Source organism: Lissotriton vulgaris, chromosome 3_1 (assembly GCF_964263255.1).
Source record: "Lissotriton vulgaris chromosome 3_1, aLisVul1.2, whole genome shotgun sequence".
Lineage (NCBI taxonomy): Eukaryota > Metazoa > Chordata > Amphibia > Caudata > Salamandridae > Lissotriton > Lissotriton vulgaris.
The window spans coordinates 1141049179-1141066743 of NC_141689.1; the positions used below are offsets into that span (position 1 = coordinate 1141049179).

At 43.0% G+C, this 17565-nt stretch overlaps 1 protein-coding gene across 1 annotated transcript in view; it reads right to left on the reverse strand.

The window, feature by feature from the left end:
• LOC147727573 (ovochymase-2-like) overlaps window positions 1-17565 on the reverse strand; it is a 455363-nt gene that overhangs the window by 58627 nt on the left and 379171 nt on the right. Inside the window, exon 21 of the mRNA XM_086961618.1 lies at window positions 16919-17031. Within this exon, the coding sequence (XP_086817744.1) occupies window positions 16919-17031 (113 nt within the window). The remainder of the gene's footprint in view (window positions 1-16918; window positions 17032-17565) is intronic.

Sequence of the window (17565 nt, forward strand, 5' to 3'; positions counted from 1 at the left end):
ATGACATCACTGATGACATCACTGATGACAACACCCAGTGACTGTATGTTTCTGTAAAGTTAAAATATGTCTTACATATTGAAGAATGAGTGGATGTATAAGTGTCTGGATGAAGGATTTAGTAGGTGCATGACTGACTGTATGAGAGAATGATTAAATGTGTCTCACTGAGTGCATGGGTTAGTGATTAAAGTGTCTTAATTTGGCAATCATTATTTATGTTCTTCTGTAAACTGCTGCATGTTTAAATCAGTAGCTATATCAGTAACTATATGGGTTATTGAATGGTTGCCCAAGTATTTGTATGGGAGACTGAGTATGTGTGTGGGTGGCTGGGAGGTGTATACCTCTGTGCATAGATGTGTGAGCAGTTGATTCCCTGGGTGTTAGGCTTCAAAAGTGCACGTAGAAACAGCTGTATGGACAGTTGACTGTGTGCATGAGTATATTGGTGAGTGAATGGATATCTCAGTTCTACATGTCAAAGTAAGTACATATGTAAAACACACTCCATGTGAGAGTTGACATATATAAATAACTGAACATAAGAGCCAGTGAATGTGAGAGTGGCTGTATGAATCATTGTGAACTTGTATCAAGGATTGTATAAGAGAGTAAATATGTGTTAGTATATGTTTGAATAAGTAAGGTGTGTATAACTGTATAGTTGAGGAAATGGAGGTGTGATTGATTCTTTGCATGACTGACTAGGTGTGTGAGTAACTCCATGGATGTGTGACAGTCTGTGAGTGCCTGTTTACACTGAGTGTATCTAAGGTTATATTAGAGTCTGAAGATGTATTATCACATAAATGATATCATCAGTGATGTAATCAGTAATGTCAAATGAGATGTCAGTGATGTCATCAGTGATGTCATTTGAGATGTCATCAGTGATGTCATCAGTGATGTCATTTGAGATGTCATCAGTGATGTCATCAGTGATGTCACTGACCATGTCATGAATGATGTAATATGTGACATAATTAGCAGTGGATTGCGGGTCCGCGATATATAGTTAGTGCAACTAACTATATATGGAATTTCAATGGTTTTGTGCAAATAAAATAAGGTTTTTTAAATGCTAATCCCTAACTATATATGGTCTATAACCTATGGTTTTTTCAGTGAATTTTCAAGGTTTTGTAAATGCAAATTCCTAACTATATATGGTCTATAACCTATGGTTTTTTCTGTGAATTTCATTGGTTTTTTAAAAGCTAATATCTATAGCTGTAAAATATATTCTTTATTAAGTGACGTATCACGTAGCCCGTGAGACGCCTCATGATGCATCGCATAACCGTGACCTATCGTCTCTGCAGCGCAAACCAAACCCAAAACGTAAGCGCGCCAAAACACGCTTAAAGATATATATATATTTTTTTAACCTTAATTAGACAAAATCCACACGTGCACATATCACAAACGTTCAAAAAACACAATATGTCGGACTCCCGTTACGCTGCCGGTTAGCTGCCCGGTTAACGTACCAGGAAGCACCTTTACTGCGAAAAATCACATTTTTTTTTTCACCCCCCAGGGAACTTTAATAGCCCCCTCATCAATCCTAGGGGTTCAGGAGGGGTCTGCCTTACCCCTTTCATTCATTTACACCTTTTTTTTTTCCACCTCTTGTCTCTCGATCCCACAGAGAGACAAGATGGCGGCCGCTCCAGACTGTTTACAATGATAACAGCCAATCAGCTTCTCTACGGGGAAAAAAACGGATTTTTTTTTTTTTTTGGGCCCAGCGTGGCTCTATAATATCCCCTCATCAATCCTAGGGGGTCAGAAGGGGTCTACCTTGCCCCTTTCCTTCATTTCCCCCTTTGTTTTGGCCTCCTCTTGTCTCTCGATCCTACCGAGAGACAAGATGGCGGCTGCTCCGGACTGTTTACAATGTTGACAGCCAATCAGCTACTCGTCAGACTCCCGTTACACTGCCAGTTAGCTTCCCGGTTAGCTGCCCGGTTCGCGTATCAAGACGCGTCTCTACGGCGAAAAAATCGGATTTTTTTTTTTTTTTGGGCCCAGCGTGACTCTATAATATCCCCTCATCAATCCTAGGGGATCAGAAGGGGTCTACCTTGCCCCCTTTCCTTCATTTCCCCCTTTGTTTTGGCCTCCTCTTGTCTCTCGATCCTACCGAGAGACAAGATGGCGGCCGCGCCGGACTGTTTAGAATGTTGACAGACACCGGAGAGCCAATCAGCTTCGCATCGCAAAGTTCCGATAAGCGAAAAGTACGCGAACCGGATCGCTACCCGGAGCGCTGTTACAGATATATATCTTGATTTAAACGTTAGTTTCTCAAAATCCACTGAAGCACATATATTGAGACCTAGCAAAGGCACATCGGGCTAACAGTCCCTACAATTTTGCCAAGTTTCGTGCAAATCCATTCAGCCGTTCGAGCTAAAAGTGAGGCCAACCGCCCTATGGAAATTAACATGGGAAAAACGCGTTTTGGGACCCCCCTTTTTTCTCGGCCCCCCCTTGACGAAACCCCCCCAAATTTCTAGGAGCTGCTCAGAAACAAAATGTGCCATTTTCCTGAAAATTTCAGCCGATTCCGTCCACAAACGCCAAAGTTATTAGACATAGAATTTTCAGAAATCCCATAGGGAAAAAATCCTAACTATATATACCTACTGGCTATCGCCAGTAGGTAATATATATATATATATATATATATATATATATATATATATATATATATATATATATATATTACCTACTGGCGGTCGCCAGTAGGTATATATAGTTAGGATTTTTTCTCTATGGGATTTTTGAAAATTCTATGTCTAATAACTTTGGCGTTTGTGTACGGAATTGGCTGAAATTTTCAGGAAAATGGAACATTTTGTTTCTGAGCAGCCCCTGACAATTTGGGGGGGGTTTCATCAAGGGGGGGCCGAGAAAAAAGGGGGGTCCCAAAACACGTTTTTCCCATGTTAATTTCCATAGGGCGGTTGGCCTCACTTTTAGCTCGAACAGCTGAATGGATTTGCACGAAACTTGGCAAAATTGTAGGGACTGTTAGCCCGATGTGCCTTTGCTAGGTCTCAATATATGTGCTCCAGTGGATTTTGAGTAATTTAGGTTAAAAAAAAGATATATATCTGGGCGGAGCCTAACCACACATCTGATCTGATTGGCTGTCAGCACTTCATCCAAGAAGTGTTGGCAGCCATCTTGGGACCAATATACATGATAGCACCTCATTAAAAAGCATTGTAGTTAATAGAGGGTTTTAGGACTTTAGTTACATTATAAATCATTTGTTGATGGTACCATACTCGTTTTAGGAATTGTGGTGGGTTCTAAGGTGATTTTACCATGTGAAAAAACCTTCTGCTGTGATATCATGAATATTGTTTGAAAGAAAACTAATATCTCATGATTTTCCCACAGTGGTTTGGAAGGGGATCTATAAGCTAAACCGAAAGCATATTTTCTGTAATTTCACATTATCTTTCTCAGTCATGTGAAAATGAAGTCTGACATTCTCAGTAAAACATGTACATCCAACAAGGACAGAGACTGTCAGTTGATTCCTTTGTGTTCTACTGCAGCCTCCTAGAGTGTTCTAAAGAACAACTAGAGCGCTAACAGTCCTACTTATTACAAAGGTATGGCACACCTGAAGCCATCTTGATTGGAATAAAGTGGTAACTCTTAAAACATTTAATTTACAAAGAAACAACATGAGGGGGTATATTTTGCCATAGAAAGTATGATTAGTGCTGCAGAATGAAAAATTAGGGCACATTTTGAGTGACTTCTCAAATCCTTTTCTATTTCATTAAAACATTCTGACATGCAGTCTCCCAAAATGGCCACCAGAGACAAAAGAGCCCAAATGTAGCCCAAATATCACCCAGATGTAGCCCAAGTATAGCCCAATGACAGAATGTCCCAGAGTGTTCTAAAGAACAACTAGAGTGCTAACAGTCCTACTTATTACAAAGGTATGGCACACCTGAAGCCATCTTGATTGGAATAAAGTGGTAACTCTTAAAACATTTAATTTAAAAAGGAACAAAATGAGGGGGTATATTTTGCCATATGAATTATAATTAGTGCTGCAGAAAGAAAAATTAGGGCACATTTTGAGTGACTTCTCAAACCCTCTTCAATTTCATTAAAAAATTCTGACATGCAGACTGAAACATGCACATTGAATACCAGCAGCAGACGTCCCTGGTGAGCAGTAGCTTTACTACAGTGATCTAATGTGCAACTAGAGTGCTAACATTCAGAATTTATGGCAAATGTGTGACACATCTGAATGCCTTCTTGATGGAACCAAAGTAAACAAGCATTGAAAATGCAATAGATCTCGCCCTCGTTTAAGTTAAAGCCATTCTGTTTGTAATGAGGTGGCTTTTTAGCTTTGCTTTTATTAGTGTTTTTTCAACTTTCATGTAAATAACATGCATCTGTATGCATATAAGTATATGTATGCATGCATTTATGTTTGTATTTATATAGATATACAGATGATATATGTTTATATATGTATGTATATATATATATTCACTGAAAAAAACATAGGTTATAGACCATATATAGTTAGGAATTAGCATTTACAAAACCTTGAAAATTCACTGAAAAAAACATAGGTTATAGACCATATATAGGTAGGAATTAGCATTTACAAAACCTTGAAAATTCACTGAAAAAACCATAGGTTTTAGACCATATATAGTTAGGAATTCGCATTTACAAAACCTTATTTTACTCACACAAAACCATTGAAATTCCATATATAGTTAGTTGCACTAACTATATATCGCGCACCCGCAATCCACTGCTGATGATGTCACATATTACATCATTCATGACATGGTCAGTGACATCACTGATGACATCACTGATGACATCTCAAATGACATCACTGATGACATCACTGATGACAACATCCAGTGACTGTATGATTCTGTCAAGTTAAAATATGTCTTACATATTGAAGAATGAGTGGATGTATAAGTGTCTGGATGAAGGATTTAGTAGGTGCATGACTAACTGTATGAGAGAGTGATTAAATGAGTCTCACTGAGTGCATGGGTTAGTGACTAAATTGTCTTAATTTGTGCATCATTATATCTGTTGTTCTGTAAACTGCTGCATGTGTTGATCAGTAGCTATATGAGTAACTATATGGGTTATTGATTGGTTGCCCAAGTATTTGTATGGGAGACTGAATGTGTGTGTGGGTGGCTGGAAGGTGTATGACTCTGTGCATAGATGTGTGAGCAGTTGATTCACTAGATGTATGGTTTCAAAAGTGCATGTGGAAACAGCTGTATGGGCGGTTGACTGTGTGCATGAGTGTATTGGTGAGTGAATGGATATCTCAGTGCTACATGTCAAAGTAAGTACATATGTAAAACACAGTACATGTGAGAGTTGACATATATAAATAACTGTGCATAAGAGCCAGTGAATGTGTGAGTGGCTGTATGGATCATTGTGAACTTGTATCAGGGATTGTATAAGAGAGTAAATATGTGTTAGTATATGTTTGAATAAGTAAAGTTTGTATAACTGTATAGTTGAGGAAATGGAGGTGTGATTGATTCTTTGCATGACTGACTAGGTGTGTGAGTAACTCCATGGATGAGTGACAGTCTGTGAGTGTCTGTTTACACTGATTGTATCTAAGGTTATATTAGAGTCTGAAGAGGTTCATCGTATTATCACATGAATGATATCATCAGTGATGTGATCAGTAATGTCAAATGAGATGTCATCAGTGATGTCATCAGTGATGTCATTTGAGATGTCATCAGTGATGTCATTTGAGATGTCATCAGTGATGTCATCAGTGATGTCACTGACCATATTTGTCAATCAAAGGGAGAATGATCAATGGATCAACGGACACTAACTATCACTTAAGCAAGTGAAAGGTCCAGTAGCAGCGTGTGCCCGTATAAGGTACTAGTAGCTCAAAGAAGGGGGTTGCTGCACTGTTCCTCAGGAGGGAGAAAATTAAGGAGAAGCTGACGTGACCTAAGGTGTGGGTAGTACACCTTTGGGCATCCATTTAGTTGGATGTATTTGCCTCACACACCCAAAAGGGTGTCATGCTTCATCATTGGCGGTTGCTCCTCGTCGGGGGGGCGGTGCAATCCCCAACGGGCTCACCTCTAGGAGGGGCTCTTTAGCGGAGATCTTTTGTATCCAACAGCCCTATGGTGAAGTGAGGGTATGTGGGCAGAGTATCAGATGGACTCGGTGTAGTGATTAAAATGCAGTAGGGGATGCCGGAAACAACTTTATTCTGGGGGTCCCCCTACTACAATTAAAACCAGTGGGGAAAGGCGAATAGCTAGGGGTAACCAAATTAGGTAAAGTAATCCTAGAGAGGCCTTAGAAAACAGTGGGTCAACATGTTTCTCGCATTCGGTTAATCACCTGCGATTCATCAGGACCTTTAAAAATGAAGTGAAAAAAGAATTTTTAACATGCGAGTGTCATGTATGTGGTGTAGGTGTATATTACCTTGGTGGGAAGTCCTATGCCTAAGGGTCAAGGTCTAAGAGCCACATGAATGCTCGGCGGGTCAGTTCTACGAGGGCAAACCTTCAGGTGTGGCTTACTCGTCCCGTGACCGCGTGGGTGCACCTACCCAACTCCGCCGAGTGACCCACTGTTTTCTAAGGCCTCTCTAGGATTACTTTACCTAATTTGGTTACCCCTAGCTATTCGCCTTTCCCCACTGGTTTTAATTGTAGTAGGGGGACCCCCAGAATAAAGTTGTTTCCGGCATCCCCTACTGCATTTTAATCACTACACCGAGTCCATCTGATACTCTGCCCACATACCCTCACTTCACCATAGGGCTGTTGGATACAAAAGATCTCCGCTAAAGAGCCCCTCCTAGAGGTGAGCCCGTTGGGGATTGCACCGCCCCCCCGACGAGGAGCAACCGCCAATGATGAAGCATGACACCCTTTTGGGTGTGTGAGGCAAATACATCCAACTAAATGGATGCCCAAAGGTGTACTACCCACACCTTAGGTCACGTCAGCTTCTCCTTAATTTTCTCCCTCCTGAGGAACAGTGCAGCAACCCCCTTCTTTGAGCTACATGTCACTGACCATGTCATGAATGATGTAATATATATATATATATATATACATATGTCCTTCTGGCGGTTGGTTATAGTTAGGACCAAGTTTCCATAGGAAGAACACTTTTTGTTTTGCTTATAACTTTGGCGTCGTTTGATGAATCTTCATGACATTTTACAAATTAAGGGGCCGATTATGATCGCGGACGGACTTGCGTCCGTCCGCGATCATTGAGGAGGAGGGGACGTCCGCATGGGCTGCGGAGTCCCCTCCTGTGCGATTAGGATGTGACCGCCAGGGTGGCGGTCACATCCTCTATTTTTAACATTGCGGCGGGTGCGGTTCAAGCTGCAACCGCGGCAATGTTAAAAATGCACGCATTGCATTTGCATGCAGAAAGAGGCAGGCACCGCGCGGTGCCTGCCGCTTTCTGCATACAAATGCAGGGGGGTACCATAGGTACCCCCCACGCCCCCTTCACCTAGGGGGCCCGCAACGGGCCCCCGCAGTGAAGTTACACATGCTTTTCCACGGCGGAAAAGCCGCCGCGGAAAAGCATGTTTGCAGGCACATACTAATCTGGCGGACGGTGTCTGAGAGACACCGTCACCAGATTAGTGCTTTTCCTCCCCGGTTGTAAGCCAACCGCGGAGGAAAAGCTGCGGACGGAAACCGGGACCCACCAGCCATCTTAATGTGGCGGTGGGTCTTTGGTGGGTCCGCTGCGGATTTTCCGCATCCTCCGGGCCGGCGGTGGCTTCCGCCGGCCCGGAGGATGCGGAAAATCCGCAATCATAATGAGCCCCTAATTCTATGTTCATTTCAGCTCCTATGTTGAAAGTGTGGGGGTGATTCATCAAGGGGGGGCAGAGCAAAAATGGGGGTCCCAAAACGTGTTTTCTCCATTAAATTTCCAAAGGAAACCTTAGACAAGGCTACAGGTCGAACAGTTGAACGGAATTACCCCAAATTTGGCAGGGAGAATGGTCTTGGTCTAGATAGCATGCTTTTGTTTATTTGGTGTAAATTCGTTCAGTAGTTTTGGGGAAATATCTAAATTTACAGATATCGATATTTGGGAATTCTGCCATCTGATTGGCTGAGGCGTTAGGAGCACAAGCTTGCTGGTTATTGGCTGCGAACGGTTGCAACTAGGAAGTGTTGGCAGCCATTTTGTGATTCAGTTGAAGCGAGTAAGGGGAAAAAAGGGCGAAAAAAGTAGGAAAGATGCGGGTAGGAGCACTGTAACCTCAGTGGGGTGTTAACGGTGTGCTATACAGGGAGTGTGAAGCGAAGTATTCACCCCTACCGGTGTGAAAGTGCTGTTTTGCCCAGAGTGAGATGGTGCTGAGGCGAGGTGCTGGTACCCTCGGGCATGAAACCGTGCGCGTAAACCGTGAGCTGATTGCTGTAAACTGATGTGCTCTGGGCGCTGTAGAATACTGGCCGCTGTAGCATAGCTGTGCAAGTGGTGTTAGTATGCGTTTAGACTATAGCGAGAGTGGGAAGCAAACTACTCACTCCTACCGGTCTGAAGACTCGGGGATCAAACAGTGAGCCTAAGCCGTGAGGTGATTGCTGTAAAGTGATGTGTTGTTGGACCTGTAGGATACTGGCTGCTGTAGCATACCTTTGTAAGTAGTGTTAGTATACGTTTATACAGGGCTTTAAGTGGGATAAAAAGTGTTATTAGGACATGGCTTTAACAAACACGCTAAAAGTCTGTGTTTAGCATAGTATGCCGCCGACTTGTATTTTGCTGTTTCTGGCATTGCATCCTGATATGTAAGACAACATGTAACATCATACCTGTTGGCTCCTGTGAGTTGGGACTTTTACTGATGTGGGCTTAGTTTTGGCAGCCCGATTTTGTTTTTATACGTTTATATTTTTAACTACTCAAATTCCTTCATTAAATTGGATGCGGGTAGTGCGGAGGCTGAGAACTGTTGCTCTACTCCTCACTACATAATTTCATGTATATTCACCTACTGCATTAGCTCTGGTTTAGTTGGTGACCTGCTGCTTGTCTTCCCTGACATTTGGCATGCTGAGTTTGGTGCTGGCTGGGGCTGTCCGTGCGAGCGGACCCGCCATCTTAGAGTTTAGCGCTCTAGTCTTTTGCCCCGGGAGGATACAAAACCGGAAGCTGGCGCGAGCGCGCTGCTACATTGTTGGCTCCTGTGAGTTGGGACTTTTACTGATGTGGGCTTAGTTTTGGCAGCCCGATTTTGTTTTTATACGTTTATATTTTTAACTGCTCAAATTCCTTCATTAAATTGGATGTGGGTAGTGCGGAGGCTGAAAGCTGTTGCTCTACTCCTCACTTCGCAATTTCATGTATATTCACCTACCGCATTAGCTCTGGTGTGGTTGGTGACCTGCTGCTTGTTTTCCCTGACATTTGGCATGCTGAGTTCGGTGCTGGCTGGGGCCGTCCGTGCGAGCGGACTCGCCATCTTAGAGTTTAGCGCTCTAGTTTTTAGCCTCGGGAGCATACAAAACCGGAAACTGGCGCAAGCGCGCAGCGGGCGCGCCGGCGCCGTGCCGAAGGCACGCCATAGGCAAGCCCGTCTGAGCCCGTCCGCACTATGGACGCGCTCAGCGCCAGCGCCAGCCATTATGCTGTTTTTTTCAGGCATCAGAGGTCGACTAAAGGACGCTGCCCGATCCGCTATACTAGTGAGGAACTTCTTTTTATTGGTGGGTCAGGTAAAGGTAAAGGGGCCCTTGATTTTGCCCAGTCTGCCTTTCCACTGTCTGATTTTCTTGATACCGGATTATTGGCGTGTGGACTATTGAAAGTCAGGTCTCTACCTAAGCACCTTATGGAAATTCAGCTGTTGCTGGAACATCATGAACTTGAGATCCTGTTCATGACTGAGACCTGGTCCTCGCCCGACTGCGAGATTGATCCAGGCTGGGTTTGCCCTCCTGGCTATAACATTTGCCATAAACCTCGCCCGAATGGGAGAGGTGGAGGAGTGGGGGTGATTTTTAAAGATAGTTTGAATCTGTTCATTTTCGATGTGGATGTAGTCGCAGGCTTTGAGTTACTTGGCTTCACTATTAAAAGTAATGATGGTCAAGCCCTAACTGGGATTATCTGTTATTGTCCTCCTGAAGTGTTCAGTATACTGCTGCAACAACTCCTGTTGGAGACGTTGACGGATATGGTGGCCACTCACCGTCAACTAGTGATCTTGGGTGATTTTAGTCTCTGGTTCAATGGATCGCTTGATTCCACCTATTCGAATGTCCTTCAGTCTTGTGAAGGCCTGGGCCTTTTTCAGCAGGTGCCCAAGGCCACTCACACAGGAGAGCATATGCTTGATTGAATTTTCTCATAGGTTAATCATCTTCTGATTGGGGAAATTCTGCCAATGGACTGGACTGACCATTCGCTGATCAAATTTTTTGTTAACGGTGCTTCTTATAATTGTTGGGGTACAAATGCTGCCCGTAATTATGTAAGTATAGACTAGAAGTCCCTCTTGCGTATGAAAGGCAATGCCCCAATATTCGGGGTAGAGGATTGTTTTTCCCCAGTTAAGCCTGTTGACGAGAACTACGCTTCCTTTTGCAGTGAGATCAAATCAATCTTGGATGTGGTAGCCCCCTAAAAAAACGTCGTACTAGGGGTAGACCTTCGGATGCTTGGTTTAATGAAAATCTAAAAAATATGAAACTTTATTGTAAGCATGCTGAAAGGAGATGGAGACTCAGCTACCTTGACATTGATAAGACTATGTGGAAATCTAAGATTACGGGGTATAAGAAAGCGATAAATATGGCTAAGTCGGATTATTTTTCCGCCTTGATACTTAAGGCCCCAACAGTTCGAGAAGTATTTTTAATATCTTAAATAGCCTGACCAGCCCGAGTGTGCAAAGAACCTGATACCTCCCTCCCAAGAGCTCTGTGAAGACCTGGCTAGGTTCTTCCATGAAAAAATGAATACTATCATCAAGGATCTGGGAGGGGGTCAGCATCCCTCGGGGGGGGGGGGGCGGACCCGGAGATTGGTAGCAGCGGCGACGCCATACATGCAAAGGGCGAGGTCCCTTACTGCCTTTCTGAGTTTGTGCCCCTAGGACTGGATGACTTTGATAGGGTGGCCAGTGGTGTCCACTCAGGGTCTCCGCTTGATCCTGTGCCCTATAAAATTTGGAGTGAATTTAAGGCAGAGCTGTTCCCCACTCTTTGACTGATTTGTAATCAGTCATTGTCTAGTGGTATGGTCCCGGTACAGTGGGAAAAAGCAGTGGTGACACCTCTGTTAAAGAAGCCCTCGCTTGACCCGGAGTGCCTTAAGTACTTTAAGCCCATCTCCCTCCTGCCTTTCCCAGCCAATGTCGTGGAACGAGTGGTGAGAAGCACTCTTTCCAAGTATTTGGAACAACACAACCTGCTGCAGGAGGTGCAGTTTGGCTTTCGGCCGGCCCATGGAACTGAAACTGCTCTGATGACCGTGATGGCCGAACTTCGGACACGGGCAGACAGGCGGAAGGCAGCGGTGCTAGTTCTGCTCGACCTGTTGAAGAGATTGAGTGAGGTTGGGGTGAGGGAAACAGCCCTGAGATGGCTTCGGTCATTCTTAGGGGATAGACAGCAAGCGGTATCCCTCCCCCTTTTCAACCTAGCTACTCAAATATCTCACATGGCGTACCACAGGGCTCGGCTATCAGCCCTATTTTATTTAACATCTACATGAAACCTCTGATCTCTGTCATCAAAAAGCATAACATTAACATCATTATTTATGCCAATGACACACAGTTGATTTTCTCCCTTGAGGGAGATCAATCAATATCGACAGAAGTGTTTCACAATTGCTTGCGTGATACGGCCATTTGGCTGAAGGAGAGCTTGCTGGAATTTAATGCAGATAAGATAGAGGTGCTCTACTGTCCGAGGGACAGAATTCCCTCTGCCTTACCTTGTAACTTCTGGCCGGCCACCACCTCGACCTTTGTTCAACCTGTAAAGAAGGTTCGTAATCTTGGCATCTTGTTTGATTCCAAACTTACTCTTGAATCTCAGGTCAAGAAAACTGTGACCTGTTGCCTGGCTATTATTAGGTCTCTGCGGAAGATACTTCATCTGCTTCCATCTCACGCTCGGGCTTTGATAGTTCGTAGCACCATTCTTAACAGGCTTGATTACTGCAACGCTTTGTTTCTCGAGTCTCCAACATTTTAGCTTGAAAGGTTGCAGAGGATCCAGTCTACAGCTGCCAAATTGGCTTTGGGGTGGCCTAGAAGATCTGCCTCTTCAGAGGCAATGGCAGAACTACACTGGCTTCCGCTTAGACAAAGAGTCCAGTTCAAGTCTCTCTGTATAGTGTTTAAAGCTCTGCATAGGATGGGTCCTGTGTCTATGCAGAGATAGTTTGAGTGGTATGTGCCTGCGAGAAGCCTCCGCTCCTCTGCGGCAAAACTTGTGATAATGCCGAGATTTAGGAAAGTCAGGGCAGGTGGTCGAACCTTTGGGTACGCTGCTGCCAAACATTGGAACCAACTGCCTTTGGAGCTAAAACAAGTTAGTGATCTGTGTGCCTTTAGAAGGAGACTCAAAACTTGGTTGTTTCCTAAAACTTAGTCGGCTGTTTGGTCCCTGCTCAATCTCTTGTCCCTTCTTATTTCGAGTTATTAGCGCCAGGATGCCTTTTTGGTGATAGTGCGCTTTATAAGTTAAATAAATAAATAAAATAAAATACCTACAAGAAGTAAGGACTATTGGCTTTGTCAATGGTTATTAGCTGCATAATATAAATAAGCTGCAACTCTGGCTTGTTAAATATAATATTGAAAAAGCTTTCAATTAAAGCCCTGGTGACCCTACCACAATGTTGCTGCTCTTGCGTTTCATAAAGAGATGGGAAATCCAGAAAGAAAATGATTTTTAAAGTATTTCCCTTCCCCTACAACGCTCTAACTTCTCCACTAGTGAGAAGTGAGCAGTGTGGGCAGCGCACATCGACGTGCTTGCTGTCTCAAAATGAGTCTCTATCGGGCTGTTTTGCTCCATGGCACTTTTTTCCGGACTGCAGTGATGCAAACTGCTGTCACTGCAGTCCGGAAAAGAAACGGACCGCCTGTGCCAGGGCTCAAAACAGAGCCCGATAGAGACCGGTTTCGAGGCCTCCTTTAAAAAACTGTTGGTGCTCAGACCCCTTGAGACCCGGCCAACTTACAGCCCTGCGTTTATACTATACAGGGAGTGGGAAGCTTACTACTCACCCCTACCGGTCTGAAGAATCGAATGCAGTGTTTTAGCAAGCAGGAATAAAGAAATAATCATGAAGAATATAATGCAGAATGTTGCAATGCCACAGAAGACAAAAGGTGAAATCAGGTGTGTCTAAGAAAGTGGCTGTGTGTAATAAAGCAATGCAAGTTATATAAAAAGTGTGTTTATTTAAGTGCCATAAATGGACCCACTGGGGCAAGAGCTAAGGCATCCAGCTGAGGCACACTGCAACCGCTTCTTCTGTATTCAAACCTAATCCTGCATCAGTGAATTCCACATTACATGTTACAGTTCCATGTGACATAAACAATACCTATTAGCCATGAATGTCTCTGATGTCATCAAACTTCTTAGGTACCCTGGTACTCATTTTTTATAACACAAAATCTCTTCTACAGTAGATTCAATCTGGTGCATGTCAGAATTGATAATAGTTCTACTCACATTGGAACTTTGAGGAGGTACACAAACATTGCGCTTCTCAAAAGTACATTCGGTACCCTTCTCGTCAAACCATATATTATTGTCTTCAGCCCTTTCAAAGAAACATTCTTGTGCAAGAGCTTAGGCATCGAGCTGAGGCAAACTCCAACCGCTTCTGCTGTATCCAAACCAAAGCTTCTGCATCAGTCAATTCCACATTACATGTTACAGTTCCATGTGACATAAGCAATAGCTATTACACATGAATGACTAAATTCTATAATGAAAATAAAGGTAGGATACGATTACCACACTGCGCCAACCAGTTTCTAAACAATGACGTGTTTTTTTATCTTGATCTTGATCTTGATCGCCAGCTCGTGAGCAGAGGCTGAGGATGAGCTAATTAGTGTTAAAGGGCTTCGTTGATAGCAGGCAGGCAGAGAGACATGTGCACAAAGAATAAACATGGTTTCAAAATGGATGTCGGGTTTAGGCTAAGTAAGCAAGTAAATAGCATATTTGCATAGGCCATACATCACCCATCCCTGGTTAGGCTGGAGACGTAAGGGGCAATAATTAAAACAGAGTTCAAATGCCTGAGCATACTTAGAAAGTTATTATATGAAAATAGTTCAATTGAAGTGTATTAAAAAATCTTATTGGAAAAAGTCAAAAAAGTTGGAGAAAATCAATCCAAGGATAACGTGAATTTCTTACAAGTCTTGGAGATTGCAGTCTGGAAGTTCTTCAGTGGCTGGAGATGCATAATGTTCCAAGAGGCGATTGTTGCCATCGTGTGAGAAAAGCAAAGTGATCCAATTCATATCCTCGAAGGGACAGTAATGTTTCTCGAATGTTGGAGCTGAAATTTGAATTGGCAGGGAATCTGCGATGTTGTCAAAGGTCTCACGTTACATGAGATCTTTTGCGCCTGTGCAGAAATCCCATTGCCCCAGGATACCTTGTTGCGTTGCATCCGCCATTGCTACACTGCCCAAACAATCAAGTTCATGGTTTGCAAGATACTCCATTACCTGCTGGACATCAGGAGCGATTGTTGGGATTTTGGCAAGGCGTAGATCCATTCGCCAGTCGAATGGGCAAGTTTTGCAATAAAAAGATAATACCTACTGTTGTCATAATGTTCCATTGCACTGCTTTTAAGCAGTGGGCGATGTTAGTCTGCATTAGCGAAGGAGCCGGCACTACATGCCATGTAGTTTGTGAAGCTATCCTTAGTACGGAGGTGAGAAATTATAGTTATCTTCTTTGGGTTCACTTTGTCTCCTCAGATTGGTATTCAAAAGCACTTCATGGCTTCACTGATGAATCTCCTCAAGCCAGAAATGTTTCTCTTCACTGCCCAGCTTTAAAAAACTATTGAGAGTGGATTTTACAAACCAATAATCATGCAAAGTTTGATCTTTAGCACATTCTTATTGGCCTCCCCCGCTCTACTTTAAAAAAAAAAATAATCTTTTTTTTTCTACCTTGCGTCTTCCCTCATCCATACTTTTTGTTATTGATTGTGTTTTGTCTCAGTTCTGCTGCTATCTTTCCTGTCTCTGGGTTTGAAACTGGCTCCTAAATTGATGTTCTGTTACTTCAAGAAGAACCTAACAGTTATTGATGACGTACTGTTGGCAAGAGCTTGGCTCCAAACCTCTACAGGAACTGTTGCCTCTTGACAGCAAAGGTGATAGTAGGGCATTTTGAGACATTTGTTGAAGAGTACTGGGGCCACCGTGGTGTGCCGGCCCTCATGTGAACATTTTTAGATATTTGACTCTGCCTACCTGCTACACTCTTGGTAAGCACTGTTTTTTGGCACCCTTTCATATGCCGAAGACAGGATTAGTGATAGGGTTACAGGTCCTCAGTGGTTTTGCCATAGCGCATAAGTGTGTCCTGCATGCTGTTAAGTTAAAAAAGGGAAGATTCATGATATGTAAGAGGACTACAAAGATTCTAAAAAAAAGTAATCAAATCTGTATATTTCTGATGCAGATTTTCCCTGTTGGGGTCCCCGTCTATGTGGGAATGATACGTTATAGAATACATTCTAGATCCGCTGGAATTCAAGTTAAAAAGCCACAAAAAATACACACGTTTCTGTATCTGTCTTTGAAACAACCTGTATGGAAGCTGACTGCAGACATGCACACATGCAAACACAAAACTTTTTTCTGTCAGCGGGTGTGTCTTAATATATGCTTTAGGACGACCAGCTCACTGATTTCCAGGAGCAAGATCGTTTACTCAAAGTTTCTCCGTCTAACCATTTCTTACTCCTAGAAACTACTCACAGAAAATGCTTGGTGGATCAGGCCTTACTTCTTGGGCATGACTCACATTTAAGACAGGAATAAGGCACAATTACACCACAGAAAAACTTTGTGAATCAGTTCATGAGTTTGTAAATGTATGATGCACTTCTTTAGCTTTGCACCTTGCATTTCTAACTCTTGGTGGTGGTGAAGGGACAGAGCAGTTAATCCACTATTTCACTGTGCAAAATTAAAAAGGGCATTTAATGCTAAAATGGTGGGACACACCCCAACGAAAAGCAAAACCCATAGTATTTTGCTGACTCACAATAGTGTAACTAAAGGATATTCTCCAGTTTTCCCTGATCCTGAACTGTCCATTCCCCTAGAAAGCTTAAGATAGCAAATTTACAGAGCACATGGCACCAGCCTGTTGTCTGCAAAACGAAGTTTGCAAACTATTCTTTCACACTGACAAGGGACAAGATATTATCGTGAGAGCTTTGTCTGACTGTGGAGCCATTTAGTGGGATCTTAATGGCTAGTTTATCTCTTAGACTATCCAGTGCGTAAATGCACATTATTGTTGATACTATTTTAAAGATCTTGTGCTATGTGCATTTTATATCTGGAAGACGATAAAGATTTGTCAGTTAGTGAAAATGTGCAATTTTCTCACAAGCACACATTTGCCCACAGATAATTTTTCTCCAAATGGTAATCAGGTCCAGCACGTTCCTCTATGAAGGCACTTTATTCAAATCCAAAACAAAATATAACATGGGTTAGAACCAAGACAAATGCACAAGATGCCATTAGCTAAAACTGATATGTTCATACCTAGGTGTATTTCACATCTTCAGAGCATGCACTTAGGGTGATACTTACTTGCACTGAGACTTGCCAAGGCCATGAATGAGGGGTAACTTCTTCACCATTAGCTATTCTTCCTTGCAGGGATTTTGGTGTGATTGCCGGAGACCCGCAGTTTGCTGGCCAGTCTGCAGAGAAAGATTCACGGTAAAGAGACGAGATTCAAGTGAAAAACATGCTTCAATGAGAGGGTGTAACCCACATCTGGCGGTAGAGACAACAGGCACAGAAATCTATGGAACAGAAATCGCAGATCAAATCCTCGTCGCCACTGTAAAGATTCATATACAGGTCATACGTGTATTTAACCATTGAGGCTCACACTTGGGGATAGTGACCACCTACACAGAGAACCAGTGGCAACCACCTACAGTGAATTCAAAGAACAGCATTTCACAGATCAGAATTCACGGACTGACCATGGAGTGATCAAGAAACACCCAATCCGTTGCACGGCAAAATGCATGTAGTGTTTCAAGATGACTGCATGGGGCCTTGATGATCTATGGATTAAAGCATCATTTGAGCAACCACAAAGTGCGGATTTTCTTTCCAGCAAAAAGAAAAGTTATTAGTTATTAGTGTTGGGCTCCTCACCCATATGTGCACCACTGGACTTGGGAAGTGGAGGACCTTTGGGCTGTGGAATTTAAATATATATA